The 18079-nt window shown below is 35.4% G+C and overlaps 1 protein-coding gene across 1 annotated transcript in view; it reads right to left on the bottom strand.

The window, feature by feature from the left end:
* ORC5 (origin recognition complex subunit 5) overlaps positions 1 to 18079 on the bottom strand; it is an 81629-nt gene that overhangs the window by 40156 nt on the left and 23394 nt on the right. Inside the window, exons 9-11 of the mRNA XM_010380472.1 lie at positions 4362 to 4414; positions 2654 to 2766; positions 1095 to 1142 (exon numbers count right to left, since the gene is read on the bottom strand). Coding sequence (XP_010378774.1) covers positions 1095 to 1142; positions 2654 to 2766; positions 4362 to 4414 — 214 coding nt within the window. The remainder of the gene's footprint in view (positions 1 to 1094; positions 1143 to 2653; positions 2767 to 4361; positions 4415 to 18079) is intronic.

The following is an 18079-nucleotide window of genomic DNA, read 5'->3' as shown; positions in this document are numbered from 1 at the left end:
TCCCAGCTACTAGGGAGGCTGAGATAGGAGGATCACTTAAGCCCAGGAGGTTGAGGCTACAGTGAGCCATGATCATGCCACTGCACTGCAGCATGGGTGACAAAGTGAGACCCTGTCTCAAAAACAGATAAATAATAAAAATTCTAAACGTTAACCATTTGTCTGTTGTAGGAGTTCAAGAACAGTGGTAAACATCATCATAGGCTCTGGAGTCAGGAAGTCCTGGAATTGAGCAAAACTGCCTTTAAGAATAAGGGAAACAAAATTTGCAGTTTCTATACTGCAGAGTTTATAGTTCAAAATTCTCCATCTTCCGACAAGAGAAGCAACAGTGGTTTGGGGAATAAGGGAAACAAAACTTGCAGTTTCTATAGTGCAGAGTTTATAGTTCAAAATTCTCCATCTTCCAACAAGAGAAGCAACAGTGGTTTGGATATACAAAGTGGAAGAAATGATCTGAATGGTCTAAATGTTGCTTTCACCAGTTTCAACCTTACCTGACCCCACCTTCAAAAGTACTTAGTGCTTCTAATCCCTAAGCTTTTTCCAGATTCCTAAGGCCAAATCAGCTAAGTTTGAGGCTTAGGTTTTAGCGTTTTCTCTAATCTGCTTGGTCACCTCAATATCTACCTACCATGCAATTCCAATTTCCGGGGATCTCTCATCTGCTTAGTATTTATGAGTTTACCTTTTTTATTTCTTCAATGTCATTGTCGTGGGTGCTTCAAAGGGGAAAGAAAAGAGGAAAATGCCTGTATTCAATTGGCTGTATTTAACTAAATAATCCAGGGTAAACTGCTTCATCTACTAAGACACTAAAAAAACTTTGTCAACTCAGTTTTAATCTCCAGCACCAGCTCACTTAAATGTGCCTTCAATCACTGTATTCAACATAACATAACAGTACATATACTGTTTTGTACAGTATATGTACAAAACCAGTACATATACTGTACCATTACAGTATAATGGTACCATATCAACACAAATAAGTTCCTATATTCAAATGACAAATACAATTATAGATGTATCTATTCTCTATATTATCTTCATTTCTTAAGTTTCTTCCATTAGAGAAATTAAAATGTAAATACCTTTTCGTGTTTTTTTAGAAAGCTGGTTTTCTTAATTTTTCCATGATGCTGCAATTAAGGAAAATAAATTTTAAGTTGAAAAGATAGTATTCCACAAAACCAGAAACATTATTTATTCAAAACATGGCATACATAATACTAATCTATATATCTTAGGTTTTTAAATATTTATTCTTCTTATCACCTTGTATATATATTAGACTTCAACATATTTTAGGCCAATTTCATTTAGACTTGGATTGGATGTAAGATTACTTTTGCATGTAAAAAAAGAATTTCTAAAATAAAATAATGACATTTCCTAAAAGAACTTATTATATTGATTTAGTACAGCATATACATTGCTATAAAAGTGAAATTTCCAAAGAGATATGGATTTTTATTCATCCCATAAACAAGTCTGGCAATTCACATAATAAACGCTGACAGAGAGCATTTTAGTAAGGCACAATTCACATAATAAACACTGATGGAGAGAGCATTTTAGTAAGGCACTCAGGATTCAATAGTGGGGGAAAACAACAGATGTGGTCCTTGCCCTCTAGAAACTAAAGAGGGCCAGGTACAGTGGCGCACGCCTGTAATCCTAGCACTTTGGGAGGCCAGGGTGGGAGGATGACTTGAGGCCAGAAATTTGGGACCTGCCTGGCCAACATGGCAAAACCCTGTCTCTACCAAAAACATAAAACTTAGCCAGGTGTGGTGGCGCACACCTGTAATCTCAGCTACTTGGGAGGGTGAGGCACGAGAATCACTTGAGCCGGGAGGCGGAGGCTGTAGTGAGCCGAGATCACATCACTGCACTCAGGCCTAGGTGACACAGTGAGACTCTGTCTCGAAAAAATAAAAAATAAAAGTTCTGAAGAGTAGCACAAGACATGACAAATAAATAAATAAATAAATAAATAAATAAATAAATAAATAAATAAAAATTGTTGTAAGCCCAAAGAAGAAAGCAAACATAGGAAACAATAAAGAGGACCTACTTTAAGATAGGTTGTACAGGGAGAACTGCTTTGAGAAGGCAACATTTAAACTGAAGCCTGAAGAATAAGGAGTAGAGAAGAAGCTTTCCAGAAAGACAGAACATACAGACAAAGACCTTAAGGTAGGAAAGAGATTAGAATGTTTTGAGGAAAGAAGAAGGCTAGAGTGACAAGAACATAGTGGGTGAAGAAGAAAAAAAAAACAACAACTCTAAACTGGGATTTCTCTAACTAATGAATGTACAGGAGAGGCTCCTTCAGTGTGCTGGATAATAATTCACCATAGTGAGAGTTTTAGAACATCCTCCATACTTTAAACAAAACCCTATGTATTTTTAAAATCTGAATTATTACCTAAAGTATACCTGATTTTCTCTTTTCCATGAAACTGCCTACCTTTTCTCAAATTTCAGGTTGTGACATTAATGTAAAGCCTTTAAAGAATGAGTCCTAAATATGTATTTGGCAATCTTATTCTAATCTCTTCCCCTTAGAAATTTACAGGTGTTAAGAAATTTCAAAATATTCCTGGGATCTTAAAAAATAAAGTGAAAAGAAGTATGTTATTATTACCTTAAGAAAAAACCTCTTGTCAGTTCTTGCTGGATTGTATGAAGCAAGGTATGCAGCAATTAGAATGAACTTAGAGTAATATGGAAGTTCCACATGAGTATGCGCTGAGAGGCCTATATAACAAAACACTTTGATGAAGTACTTATCAGGCTACCATTGGGTTTTAAGTATCTCTTCTCACTTAACTTTTGATTTCCATATGGTATTCTCTAGTCAAAATGACCTATTTCCTTATCTTAAAAAGTGTCATGATAATGATGGTCGTGGTGGTGATTAACATTATTATTAATGACAGGCTTTACTCAATCTATTATTTTTGCTTGATTCTTCTCATTCTGAAGTCTAAATCCTACTTGTTCTTCCCTTCAAGGCCACGTTCTCCCTTAAACCCCTGATGTCCCCCTACCACACCAATAGAAAAACGTATTTCTAACTATGAATTCCTACTCTGAGTATTCCCACATAACGTGATGCCTTATGTTAACAGTTAACTGTACAGGTTGAGTATACTTTATCCGAAATGCCTGGGACCAGAAGTGTTTTGGATTTTTTCAGATGTTAGAATACTTGTATATACCAGTTGAACATCCCTAAATTCTAAAAAATCAAAGAAAACGAGCATTTCCTTTGAGCTCGTCAGCACTCAGAAACTTTTGGAGCATTTTCTATTTGGAAGTTTTGGATTCAGAATGCTTAACCTGTACATAAATCATACCCCTTAGTAAACAAAACTATGTGTTGAAGGAGCTATGTCTAATGCTTTTTGTATTCCTATACTGCCTTGCACCTAGGAAATAACTGATGAATGGATAAATAAAACAGTAAGGTCAGTCAAGTAGCACTGATTCTTAAGGGAAGGGAAGAAATCGGATATTTACTGAAAATCTACTATGTGTCAGACACTGTGTTAAGTGCTTTACCTAAGCATCACTTTGAATCTTTGCAGTAACAATGCTAAATATTCTTCCCATTTTACAAATGAAAAACTGAGCTGGGTTCAAGGTCAAACAGATAGAAAGTAGTGCAAATCAGTGACTACAGATTTGTTCTAACTCTGGTATCTATCCCTTTTCCTAAAAACATACAACTAGAAGTCACTTGTAAAGCATCTGGAGCATATAACAACCAAAAAAACACAAAGCAACATCTTAACATCACTATTTCATACCATTTTCTTTAACCATCAGCCACTGACATTTTTAAAAAAATAACATTTTCAATATTTGCTTATTTTTTAAATAAAATTAGTTCTATTTAATATTTGGGATGAATCCAAAGTAGCAGTTTTCTTAAAGAAAACAAAAGCACAAAGCTTTCAAAACATAACCACCAAAGTGCATACCCTAAACCGATTAACATAAAGTTACATTTTATTTCACAAAACTCATGAAATATAAACATGAGATAAAACCGTCATATAATAAGATTGCTTTAATAAAAGCATTTAAAGCAACAGAAACTGCTTGATTTTCATGATATAATCCAATATTTAGAAAATAGAAAGCTGGTATTCAAACTTTATTTCCTCCCATTAAATTAGAATTTCAGTTAAAGAAAATTCATTAATCAAAATAGCATTATAGCTTGAAAAGTAAATTCTCTTTTATAACATTGTTTCCTGACTAAATGTTCTTTAGTATTAACTTAGTCTCCTGATAATTCGCTAAAGAAGTATCTCTAGTAACTGTCTCAATACTTCCTTTGATACCTTTCAGTTGCCCCGGATCTGTGTCATCTTTCTGTAGCTTTTCCCATTGGGAACTGAAAAAAAATTGAAGAGCAAAAATGAATTAAAAATATATAAAATCAATATGCTGTACTTAAAACAGAGCCCTAAAAAACTAAATGTTTTTATTTATTAACAAAATAGAAAAGAAAAATATTTACATGCAATAAACATGTTTGTACCTATACAAAATAATTTAATGTATATATTAGAACGGCACAAATTTATAAAGCAATTATCTAGATATTAACTATTTAATAATCTCTTTTACTATGATCATTGTTGTAGCTATCAAAAAACTTCACCCAAGCCGGGTGTGGTGGTTCATGCCTGTAATCCCAGCACTTTGGAAGTCCAAGGCAGGAGCATCACATGAGGCCAGGAGTTGAAGTCCAGCCTAGGCAACATGCTGAAACCTCATCTCTACTAAAAATACAAAAATTAGCTGGATATGGTGGTGCATGCCTGTATTCCCAGCTACTTGGGTGGCTGAGGCACGAGAATCACTTGAACCTGGGAGGTGGACATTGCAGTGAGCTGAGATTGTGCCACTGCACTCCAGCCTGGGTGAGCGTGAGCCTCTGACTTTAAAACAAACAAACAAACAAACAAACAAACAAACAACAAACCAATAAATACTACCACCTACCATTCAGTAAAACTCCCAATGTTCTAGTTACCATATTAGATACAATTGTCATATACTATTTCTAAACTCTATAGGAATCCCTCAAAGCAGGTATCACACCAGAAAACTGAGGCTCAAAGGTTAAGTCACCCAAGGACATTTAGCCAGTCAATACTGGAGCTACGAGTCGAATCCTTGTAGGATGCTTGCAGAGTTCAAGGTATTTTAATTGCCCCATCCTGGCCTTACTTGCAATTAAAACTGCTAAACAACCAAAACACTATTAAGAATATGAAGTGATTACGACATGATAAATTTTTATAAGGCAACACACTATAGTATAATGAATAAAGAATGCCCTAGGACAGTTACAACTGCATGACTTCAAAAAAATGAATTGTTTACTCATAAAAAAAATAAGGCAGTTTGATGCAAAGGTGCTCACCAACTCTAAAACTCTCACGGAACTCTCAAAAATGAGCTAATTTACAGGACTAATTTAAAAATAATGCCAGATTTGAACAATTAAATATCCAAAATCTGCATGAAGAACAGGTTGGAAGAGATAAGGATGAGTGTGGGCCTTCTTTGAGTATACTTTAAAAACAGTAGTTTTAGCTTTTGAAAAGTATTCTTTGATACCCATCTCTTACGGGTATAGCAATCAACAAGTTTATTTTATTTTCCCCTTTCTCTTTTCCTTCTTTTCCCATTTTTTTAAAGTTGTAATAATCCTACCTTGTCAGAATACATAATATTTACATACTATTCTTCTACTCTTATTTCCACCTTAATTTTAGTTTGGAGCTAAACTTAATTAAATTCAATGTTCATTATCAATCCTTTTGTTTCTCCAGTCATCTCTTTCACATCAAGGTTGTCCTAAGAAATGCCTTATGAGTAGTATTCTCTGAGTTCTTCCATATTTGTTTTTCTCTAGCCTTGATAGTTGAATGACAGGTTGACTGAACATGAAATTATTGGGCTTACACTTCCTTTCTCCTTGAGTTTCTTGAAACTGTTGATGTATTCGTTGTCTTGCTTTTTCACTGACTGACTTTCCTTTGTAAGTGACTTATATTTTTTCTCCTGAAAGCTCAGAGATTTTTTTTCTGTTATTTTTAAAGTCTAAATGCTTTCCAAGAAGTCTCTATAGTAGGCTGAATAATGGCCCTGCCTCCAAAGATATCGAAGTCCAAATCCCTAGAATGTGTGAATACGTTCTTATGGGGTAAAAGGGACTTAGCAGATGTGACTGAGTTAAGGATCTTCAGATAGACATTACACTGCATTATCCAGATAGGCCCAATATAGTCACAAGGATCCTTCTAAGAGGAAGACAAGTCAGACAGAAGAGAAAATGCTACGCTGCTAGCTTAGAAGATGGAGAATGGAACCACAAGCCAGGGAATGAAGGCAGCCTCTAGAAGTTAGAAAAGGCAAAGAAACAGATTCTCCTTGAGAGCCTCCAGAAGGAAAGCCCTGTGGACCCTTTTTAGATTTCTGATATACAAAACTGTAAGACAGTAAGTTGTCTTAAATCACTAAATTTCTGATAATTTATTACAGTACAATATACCAGTACAGTTTCAGAATTGATCATTCTGGATTAATTGGGAAAATGAACTGTTTTGATGTGTAAAGTTAGGTCTTCTATTTCTGGAATGTTTTCTTGGATTACAATTTTAGATCTTAATTCCAATCCATCGTTGTTTTCTGTCTTCAGGAACTCCAATTAAGTATATGTTAAATTTTATTTGTCTATCATATTTGTCACATCCTACCTGATTATTTTGACCTCCTTTTTTTAGTTTTGTTCTCTTGGTTATTTTCAGTCTTCTCCTCAATGTCCCTTATTATATTCTCAGTTGAATGTAGTTTCCTTTGGATATCTTATTTTTTCATTTTCATTTCTGAGATAACTACTATTGCCTGAACTTTGCTCCTGAGTTTGATCAACTTTTCTTTCACATCCCCCTGTTCTTTGTCCATTTATTCTAAGTTACTGAATTTCAAAATTAAAGTGTGCTTTCCATACCTGAAAATGCTTTTTAAATAAACCTAAACCAAGTCAAGGTGTCGTATTGCAGTCTTCCTCTGCTTTGTTTTGGGTGTTAACGGGAAAATTTTCATCCACTAAACTGTTTTATTCACGTTTTCTGTTTCTTCCTAAACACCTTTACATGGCTTTTCCATGTTGTCCTTTTCTTCATTTTGAAATGCCTAATGTTTGGCTTGGTCGGTAATAACAGGTGATTTTATGAATGCAGGGGTAAGGCTGTGGGGTGGCAAGATTACTTAATTCCAAAGTGCTCCCATCTGGAAAAATAATGAAGTCAAGTTTCTTTAATATATGGTGCTATTATGAAAAGGAGGGATTAGCTTCTGATTTTGTAATTTCTTTTTTATTTGGGGGACAAGAGGAATCTTTAATTTCTATCCTTTCTTTCCATTCTTTTCCTTCATTACCATCTCTCAAAGGAGTATCACACTCTTCTGAATCAACTACTTGTCTCTCCTCAAAACAGTACTTTCCCAAGACTATCATGCTAACTCTGGTCCCACATACTCTTAAAACAAAAAAAAATTCAAAAAATTACACAGGTGTGGTAGCGCATGCCTATAGTCCCAGCTACTCAGGAGGCTGAGGTGGTAGGATCACCTGGACCTAGAGAGGTTGAGGCTGCAATGAGCCGTGATCTTGCCACCGCACTCCAGTCTGGGCGAGAGAGTGGAATCCTGTCTCAAAAAAACAAAAAACAAAAAAATGTCACTTTGATTCTCCAGTAGCCAGTGCTCTAATCCTTCCAGCCTCAGAACTGTTCAATACTTTCTAACTCAGGGTTGAACTCTCTTTCTTCAAGCGATTTCATTTTTATTTCACCCCTACTAGTCAACCCATCCCCTGTCCCAACAATCTTCTCTTTTCTTTTCAGTCTTTGTTTGACTTTTCACTTCAGCATGAGCTCCAGAGCCGGCCCTGCTGGTTTCAGTTGATCACTTCACTACTGATATATACAGCAATCTCTAACTCCTATTAATACAGCAGGCAAGAGTTACGGGTGGTTCTGTTGGCTCTCTTTATTGATATTGTGGACAGAAATAAAGTGTCCACAATTATCCTATGGGACTAGAAGTCCTTTCATTATTATGTAAGAATCATTTTAACAAGCAAACAAGTTTTCCTACATTTAGAAGATCACAAGCTTTTCCATTCTATGATTTCCAAAAACTCTCGTTAAATGAATTTTTGTTATTGAAAAGGGAAAAGGAATAATAGTATCTTTGTAGTAATTCTGCTAATTAAGAAAGAAACTATTAAATTTTTACCTGAATTATAGGCTAATCAGCTAATTAAACTGAAATCAAATAAAATTATTAAGGAAAAGTATTTAGTGATAGAATAAGGCATTCATGAGAGAAAAACTGTAAAAAAAAAATTGACTAGAAAGAAAAGCAGATAGTGTTGATGTTTTTAGGTTTCCTATATTAATTTGTAATCTAGGCTTAATCTAATATCTAATAAGACACTTTAATATTCACAATAATTTTCAGATATATTATCTAAATCTTGTAAGGACTGTTACAGGAGGAAGCCAAGGCCTAGAGGTCTTAGGACTTGTTAAGATCATATATGGCAGACAATGGCTGAGCTGGAAGTCAAAATCACGTTCTTCTCACACACTATGTGCCACCATGTCTCTCCCTGAGCTGTTTCTCTACTAAGAAATTTTAATAACAGAAATATGTTGATTTATAATGGTTCATCTATTTATTTTATAATCAAATTTTCATTATATCATTCAAATATCTAGCATAAATATGGCAAAGCTAGTACTGACTTTCCTATAGCTTTCCAGGTTTAAAAAAAAAAGTTTTTTACAAATTGTGTAACATAATGGAGTCACGTGTGCTAAAACCCCCAACAACTAGAGCCGGGGAAGGCCACGAAGAAAGGGTTCTCATGGATAATGCTTAATAAAACAACTATTGCAAAAAACTGAAAAAAACCATAATCTTGCACAAAGGCCATCATAACCTTATACAAAAATCCTGTGAGGATGTTTGCCCAGCAACTGCCTGTCAAACTCTGAACTGGTACCACCTTTGTTATTGATCCTTGTAGCCAAGAATAATTATCTCAAAACAATTACGTAATTCTTCTCATTCTTCCTTTAAAAACCTTTGTCTCCCTTTACCTCCCTGAATATGCAGAGTTTACTACAACATGTGCATTCCCACTGCAATGCCCATTCTCAAACAGATAAATCATTTTCTTTTAGAGTCCCTCTCTGTTATTTAGGTTGACATATTCTGGAGTCAGAAGTGGGACCTGCAGCAAGATCACCTTCAGAAGGACTCAGCAATTCTTAGAACTGGTAAATAGTACTCACTTGAGCCCTCTGAGCTTTCTGCTTCCGCGGCTCACCTTTTCTGCCCTAGTGAGCCTCCTGCTTTTTGATGGAAGCTCCTGAATTCATTCAGGATCTGATTAAGGCCACCTTAATAAAGGGCCTTACAATCCTCTTGGGATAATAACAACTTTTTGCTTTTTCTGGCAATCCCTTTCTGGAATAAGGACAAGTGTCCTTCTGGTTTGAATACTCTGGTTACTACAAAATTTGTGTTCGTGAGGTATGTCTTTTCTGGTGAATTCACTTCTGGTTCTGCATGCCTAATTTAGTATTTTGTTTAATCTGCATACCTGGGTTTAAAATTTTTGTGACTACTCTTATCTTGGTTTCATTTTGGTTTGGTAACATACATCTGTACATAATTTAGCTCTTTTCCCTTGCTTACTTCTAAGAATCTACAAGACACAAAAATAAACATTCTAAATGGTAGGCACAAGATGGCTAATTAAAAGCCACCACGATGGTCACCACCATCAAACACTGGTCCAAATGCCTAATATTCCCTGACAAGATTTATAGGATTTTCTTTGTTTTTGAGTGATTAGTAAGAAAGAAAATGGGATCCTCAAATTCTAAAGGCATGCCAAAACAATCTTCCTTTGGGGATTCCAGCCAGCTATATTACGGACTATTCTTGGGCATATTTTTTAACTGATGGGCAAATTGTTACAGAGGGTAGCTAGTCAGGCATAAGCAGGACAGGAGAAGGCTCCCCCTACCCCATCAGGAATGTCAGGCGACCTTAGGGTGATGGGCAGGCTATTGTCACACTGTATCTCTAATAATTGGTCACAGCTGGTACCATGCAAAGGCAGTCTCCCAATAGATAGAAACACCTGAGACTGGTGATCAGCGGCTTTCCAGTAAGATCTCAGGAGCTGTGTAGGTAAGCTCAGGTATGTGCAGTACGAGGCAAAATAGAGGCGTTTAACTACTATATGACCTTCCAGGGACATTCCACTGGTAAGGGAAGAACACCTCCAGTGAGCATGTGTACAAGGCCAGTAAACACACTGCACATGCTCACCTCCCAAGGGCTAGCAGGCCACTGTGCACATGGACAGCCCATCACAAGGGAGGAATTAGAGAAGGGTTGCAGGAACCCAGAAGTAAGCCAACATATAAAACTCTAAGTTAAAGGTCAACGGGGCACTTATCTTTCAAGTCGCCTGCTTGGCTTTCTTACAAGAGTACTTCCTTTTGTTCCTGCTCTAAAGCTATACAATAAACTTGCACTCCTGCTCTAAAACTTGCCTCAGTCTCTCCTTCTGCCTTATGTTTCTTGGTAGAATTCTTTCTTCTGGGAAGAAAAGAATTGAGGCTGCTGCAGGCCCAAACGGATTTGCCACGACATCAAGGAAAATTTGGAGCACAATAGCCACTATTTGAACTATTGAAACTTATTTAAAAAACTGCAACCAACGAAAGAATTAAAATATGTAGAGTATTCTAATTTCTCTACCTTTCTGTTTTTTTCCTGTCTACTTTGAATCTAATAACTTTTTCTGCTGGTATTCAGACAAACTTGCTGCTATGGCATTCAAGCCAAGATAGAAACAAAGGGGGAAAAAGTTTTAGAGTGCTTTCAAATTATTGTTTTACAAATTACATCAGCTCCATGGCAACTGACAACCTAGACATTTTCTGGAAATGTAAATTCAGGTTTGCCTTACTAACAATTGCTTTGAGTGATGGAACAGTTAATTAAAGAGTTGATAGTTCTAAAAGAAAAGAGATAAATGTTTACAAGAGTTAGGCTCTCAGATCAAAGAGGTCAAAATCTTGAGCTCAGAGCAATAATACAACATTTCTCTGTCTGGCATAAAAATGGCTTTGTCTGCCATGTAGCGACTAGAAAAAGCTGAAACAAACCAACCAAAACACCCCGCTAAAACACTTCCCCATCTGCACCGACTAGTCAAGCAAATGAGACCAATAAACAAAAGATAGATTTGTTACTAATTCTAGGATACTTGGAGATTTTTTTCTTATATAATTCAGTTAGTCCTATCTAAAAAATAAAAACATTGGAATGTGTAACACTAAACTCATCTGAAACTGAAAAAAAGATAAAAAGAAGTGTTTTTAAAAATCAAACTGCTATGGAAACCGCTTTATCCAAAATGTTGGTACAGTCTTCATAAGATTGCCTACTGGGACAAATAAAGTTTAGTCATTCCCAATTTTATCAGAAATACAGTTTGGATCCAACTATCTTTTTACAAACTGGTGTGTATATGTGTTTGTGTTTATACATATATACACGTGTTGTGTTGTATGTTGTGTCTACATGGTAAAATCTGGCACAGTTGTCCAGAAATCCCTTAGGGAATTCTATTCAGATTGGCTTAAATAATAATGAAAACTGTTAAAATATACAGTAATTAAACCAAATGACATGTGACTTAAATGAACCTTTAATAAATAAGCTAGTTATCTAGGAAAGGCGTAGAAAGGGAAAGCCTGGCTGCATTAAAGAAGGCTTTACAGGGCCATTTCAAAACAAGTCAAAGAAATATTTTGGGGTAAAATACTTTGATTTCCTTTATTGTCTGCTATTTGTCATGTGATTCTATATCAGAGTCCAGTTGGACTTTAGTTTCTTATTTACACAAAGAGTCTGTTTTGTCACTCTTATGATCTCTCTGCTTTAATGTTAATGATGGTCAGTTGTGCCTAAGCTCCAAAAGGGAGGGGCTATAATGGATGTGTCTAGCCTCCCTTTCCCTCAAGGCCAGGAATAGAGTTTTTCAGGTTTCTGTGGGGTCCCCTTCGCCCAGGAGTCCATCTAGTTGGTTAGGGAGCTTAGGATTTTATTTTTTATGTACAGTAGTTCAATACTTTTTAAAATATAAAAATAAATAAGCAAGCTGGTTTTAAGCTTGTTGATAAAACAAAAATAGAAATGTGTTCAGAACTGTCAGCATAAATTTTTGCCGGAATTTATGGGCAAGGTAGTTTTATATTTGTCTCCGCTAGACAAGAGGTTTTAATAAGGTATAAGGGTTTGACACAAAAGTACAAAACTATAAACTCAGCCTAAAAACAGAACAATCTTTGTTTGTGTAACTCTTTGATAAATAAGACTAATTTAATATTGTTGGTTTAATAAAAACAGCTGTATCTCCAAAGTAATCAGCAAAATACCCACAACTTTAACTTTAAGGTTCTCACTTAGGTGAATACCTGATATTCATAGGCTATAAAAATGATTAACATGGAAATGGCCTGAACTAATGACTAGCCTTGCCTAATGCCTCAGTTTTCATAAGAAATCTACTTACAATTGTTAAAAATAAATAAATTAGATGAATGTAGGTGGCACAAACATTTATAAATAGTTGAATTAAATAACACTCATTAAATGTCTGAATCACTTCCAAATAAGATAAAATACTGAAATATAAATTACTAAACATAAGTTTGCTCTTGGCTTCTTAATGTCTATAAAAGGACTATATTTGGGACTATCACTACACATAAAAGGTTATAGAGACACATATTTATAAAATTATAAAATTGCTCTCATCTATAAAAAACTGATATATGACAGTTTCTTGCTTCCTAGGTTTTTACTAGAAATTGAGGTTACTAAAAGTAACCTTAACAATTCTAATTAACATATATAATTCTGTACACAAAGTATACCCCCCAAAATAAGATATGTTTTTAATGAGAATTATTTTTTTAAATTTTACTTTATGTTCTAGGATAAATGTGCAGAACGTGCAGGTTTGTTACACAGGTACACATGTGCCATGGGCTTTTTTCATATGTTAGCCACATAAATGTCATCTTTTGAGAAGTGTCTGTTCATATCCTTCACCCACTTTTTGATGTGGTTGTTTTTTTCTTGTAAGTTTGTTAAAGTTCCTTGTGGATTCTGGATATTAGACCTTGGAGAGATGGGTAGCTTGCAAACATTTTCTCCCATTCCGTAGGTTGCTTGTTCATTCTGATGACAGTTTCTCTTGCTATGTAGAAGCTCTTTAGTTTGATTAGATCCATTTGTCAATTTTGGCTTTTGTTGCAATTGGTTTTGGTGTTTTAGTCATGAAGTCTCTGCCAACATCTATGTCCTGAATGGTGTTGCCTAGGTTTTCTTCTTTTGCCAACGCCTATGTCTGAATGGTATTGCCTATGGTTTTGAGTTCTACATTTAAGTCTTTACTTCATCTTAATTTTTGTATAAGGTGAATGAAGGGGTCTAGTTTCTGTTTTTCTGCATATAGCTAGCCAGATTTCCTAGCACCATTTATTAATAAGGTTACTAAAAGTTACCTTAACAATTCTAATTAACATATATAATTCTGTACACAAAGTGTACCCCAAAACGTAAGATGTGTTTGTAATGAGAATTCTTAAAAAGCCAAAAAAAAAGTGTTCTTTATTGAGAAAAAAGAATAATTTTGTCTAAATTCTGAAGGTTATTTAAGGTTATTTTAAAAAGTAAATTTAAGAAAACAGAAACAGGATAGAAAGGCACCAGTAAGTAGGAGACACAGATGTGTAAAGTTAAGGGTATAAATATGTATTTTAGGTAAAAGAAGGTTAAAGTGAATTTTTTTTTTTTTTTTTTTTAAGAGACAGGGTCTCACCATGTTGTCCAGGCTGGTCTTGAACTCCCGTGCTCAAGCAATTCTCCTGCCTTGGCCTCCCAAAGTGCTGGAATTACACGTGTGAAGCATCACACCCAGTCAAAAAAAAGGGTAAATTTGAGAAATAATTTTGTGTGGTAAATATTTTGTCCTAAATGTAGTTATTTAAAAGTATAAGAAAATAACTAAAGATCTAAGCATGTCATGGACAGTTTATGTAAATCATTATAACGTTTGTGAAGGGTAGATTTATTAAATTTGTGTATGATCAAGTTGGCTGTAATTAGAAGGGAATTATTTGTAAGTCTTTCCAAAGATTAAAGTTTGAGATAAATATATCCCTCAATCCTCAATACAAAACTAAAAATTTGGTCCACTACATTAGAAAAAAAAATTTTTTTTTTCCTGTTTCACAGTCTTCATTTAATTTTCTAGTTTCACATTTGTAAAGCTGTCTTCTTCACTTAGGATGGTAATTTCATTTCTTAAGGTAGAGTTTTCCTCTTAAAGCTCCTCAGATTTATATCTCAGAAGTTTAATGTTTGCTGCATCTTACTGCATATATCACTGCTTTCAACTCTTTCTCCCCTTGAAAAAGTACACCTTTAATCTTGACTGAGGTGATAACTCTCTCCTTTAACTTTTTCATCAGCTCTTGTAACTTTTTTCCTCTGATTATAACTCTGCTGTTATAGTCTTAATTCTAAAATGTTTGTCTTGATGGCCTACAAAAGCAATGTTTTCCTCCAGTATAACTTGATTCTGTACACTTGGTTTTTCTGAATGTGTCTGAATTATTCCATGTAACCAGGAAAGTTCCCATGCTGTTACTAAAAGCCATGTATTTCCCTGCTCAAGGTACTAGTTTTCTTGTTTACACTCATGGTGTGTTCTCACAACCTTGACCACACATTCTTCCTGGGTCTGATTAAAATCAAATACTGTTTTTGCTGGGTTCAACTTCCAGGTTATCTAAATGGGCTTCCCATAAGGAGAAACAATCACACTGCAAGAGGTTTTTCTCTACTTTTTTGGTAACTGGCCCAAGAAACAAATATTTTGCATTTTATCAAGATAACTTTCTGTGTTCTTACTAGCTTTTTATGTTTTATTACTTAGGAAAATAGTTTTGAAAGGGTTAACATTTTTTAAATCCAAGTAACTTTCTATATTGCTTTTGAAGTCCTTTGATTATCATTCTGGTTAAATGAATGACTATTATTTTACAGTGACCTGTGATCCTGTTTTGACCAGGTGTTTTAAACCTTTTCGCATCTGATAGACCTCCCCAATATCAAAATTCTAAATTAAACATGTTTGACCTAGAACTAACTTTTGGATTTTCTAGCTAGGCCCCTGGAAAGCCTCAAAGGACATATTTCTCACATTGTAAAGATATTAAATGATTAAATTTGTTTTGTAAATTGTGTAAGAAGCATTGCCAAATGATAATACTGGATCTTCTTTTAGTTATATTTATAGGTATGTGATGAATATCATTGTTCTAAAATTATATAAAACTTAGAGATCTAATATACCATCAAGTCATAATTGTGGTGATTATATGTATGCTGCAAAAAACAATCAAATTTCTCTGTCAATTTCTGATTATGGTAAACTTTCATCAAATTTTTAACCATGGCTATTTTAAGTCTCTGTCATCCTACAGTTATTGTTCTGATTTTTATCTAAAACCATTTGCAATCAGATTCATAAAAAAAGATTCTAACAAGTACTCTTAAATACAAGTTTCTAGTAACTTAAAGATCAATGGACTAAATAAAAATCTATCGGAACTCTAATGAAGAAATGATGGGTTCATGAAACTGCTAATCAAGATCAAACAGAACAAAAATTAATTACATGAGACTGAATAACTGAAGAGGATGTTTTTATGATTTTTATTTGAAACATTATCAGTTTTTTGCTTGTTTTTGTTTTCTAGATTTGAGAAAATTTTCTCTCTTAAGCTACCTGTATAGTTTTAGGAAACTGCTAATTAGCAATTTAGTAAAGTATATTTTGTGAACCAAGGTGAAGCATCTGCTTTTTCTCCCTATTTCATCCTTCTAAAATTCAAAAACTATTCATGGGGATTTTTTTTCTCCTTGAAAATAAGTTTATTTACTAAGTTCAATAAGAATTTGCTCTCTCTTTATAACACGATGTAACTGGAAACACTGGTTATATTACCAAGACTTTGACTGTCATATCACATTAGAAAATGTGCACAGAATTGCCTGGTTTCAAGGATTCCCAGTCTTACAGTGAGTGAGTAAAAAATGCCACTTCCTGGCAGGCCCAAGAACCTGAAGATTGTAGATATTAAATAAAATCTTAAGTTGACCTTAGTTTGACTTCCTAGACTCAAAAGGTTTTAAAATCTGAGATACCTATGTGATCAATATAGAGAGAAAAGGTTATGTTTCTTAAAAAAAAAAACCTATAATGCACCTGTTATTAGTTTGTAGCTTTACGCATCGTATTTGAGTTTTTATAATCAACCTGTAGCCTAGACTAGATTCTAAATTCTTCTAGGATCCCCCAATCCAACTTTCTTCTATAAAATTGCCAAAAAGGGGAACTACTCTGTTCCTGAAGCCTTATACATTGAAGCTAGATGAATTTTAAGGAACAAACCTTGTACCTGATGTGTGGACCACACAGAAGGGTCAAAAAACCACTAAATGCCATAACCAGAGACAGTCGAACTACAAAGCAGAATAAGAAGTCGACAGTTTCATGGTGGAAACAGTTTTTTCGAAGATATTAGAACAAGACTCCACATCATAATGAGACTCTTACTTCTCTTAATGCCTACCATTTTCATTTGATAGGATAATGGTATAACTGAAATTTCACAATCAGTAGCTACTGCTGGTAAGTTAATAGAACCTGACCTAAAAGATTCTTTAGTCCATCTAGTGGGCAACTTGGGCAATAACCCTCATACAATTGTAGCTCACTCTGCTTTATTTCAACTCAGTCATGTGATACTAGATGATAAAATTGATCTGTATCTATTGGTTACATAAGAAAATGTCTGTGTTGCCGGGCGCGGTGGCTCAAGCCTGTAATCCCAGCACTTTGGGAGGCCGAGACGGGTGGATCACGAGGTCAGGAGATCAAGACCATCCTGGCTAACATGGTGAAACCCCGTCTCTACTAAAAATACAAAAAACTAGCCGGGCGACCTGGCGGGCGCCTGTAGTCCCAGCTACTCGGGAGGCTGAGGCAGGAGAATGGCGTGAACCCGGGAGGCGGAGCTTGCAGTGAGCTGAGATCCGGCCACTGCACTCCAGCCCGGGCGACAGAGCAAGACTCCGTCTCAAAAAAAAAAAAAAAAAAAAAAAAAAGAAAATGTCTGTGTTACTGCTAATACCACAAGCTGTACTTGAATAAATTCCTCTGGGAAAGTTGAGACCTACATAACCCAAATAAGAAAAGAGGCCACATGGTTAGAAGTCTCACTAACTCCCTGTGGTCATCTGATTTACTCAGTAGGTTCCCTTTAAGCCGAGGTTCACAGTTCAAAAGCACTATACAAACTAGGATTGTCCTATTACTATACATTTTACTTTGTATTTTCTTTTGTAAACTTTGTACTTGTTGCCTGTCAAATTTCTGCAGTGGCCAAGTGCGGTGGCTCATGTCTGTAACGCCAGCACTTTGGGAGGCCGAGGCAGGCGGATCACCTGAGGTCAGGAATTTGAGATCAGCCTGGCCAACATGGTGAAACCCCGTCTCTACTAAACAACAAAAATTAGTAAGGCATGGTGGCACACGCCTGTAATCCCAGCTACTCAAGAGGCTGAGACAGGAGACTTGCTTGAACCCGGGAGGCAGGGGTTGCAGTAAGCCAAGATTGTGCCATTGCACTCCAGCCTAGGCGACAGAGTGAAACTCTGTCTCAAAAAACAATTTCTACAGAAGTACAACTCCTAACAGAACAATGCTGGCCCAAGCACTTTGCAATGATAGCCAACACCTACGGAACAGACAAAATTAAACTTAACAACAGACTCTAGGTAGACTTAGCCACTCCCTTCAAACCTCCCT

Source organism: Rhinopithecus roxellana, chromosome 6, assembly GCF_007565055.1.
Source record: "Rhinopithecus roxellana isolate Shanxi Qingling chromosome 6, ASM756505v1, whole genome shotgun sequence".
NCBI classification, from domain to species: domain Eukaryota; kingdom Metazoa; phylum Chordata; class Mammalia; order Primates; family Cercopithecidae; genus Rhinopithecus; species Rhinopithecus roxellana.
The sequence above is the reverse complement of the archived record's forward strand: the minus strand, read 5'-3'. Positions and strand labels throughout refer to the sequence as shown.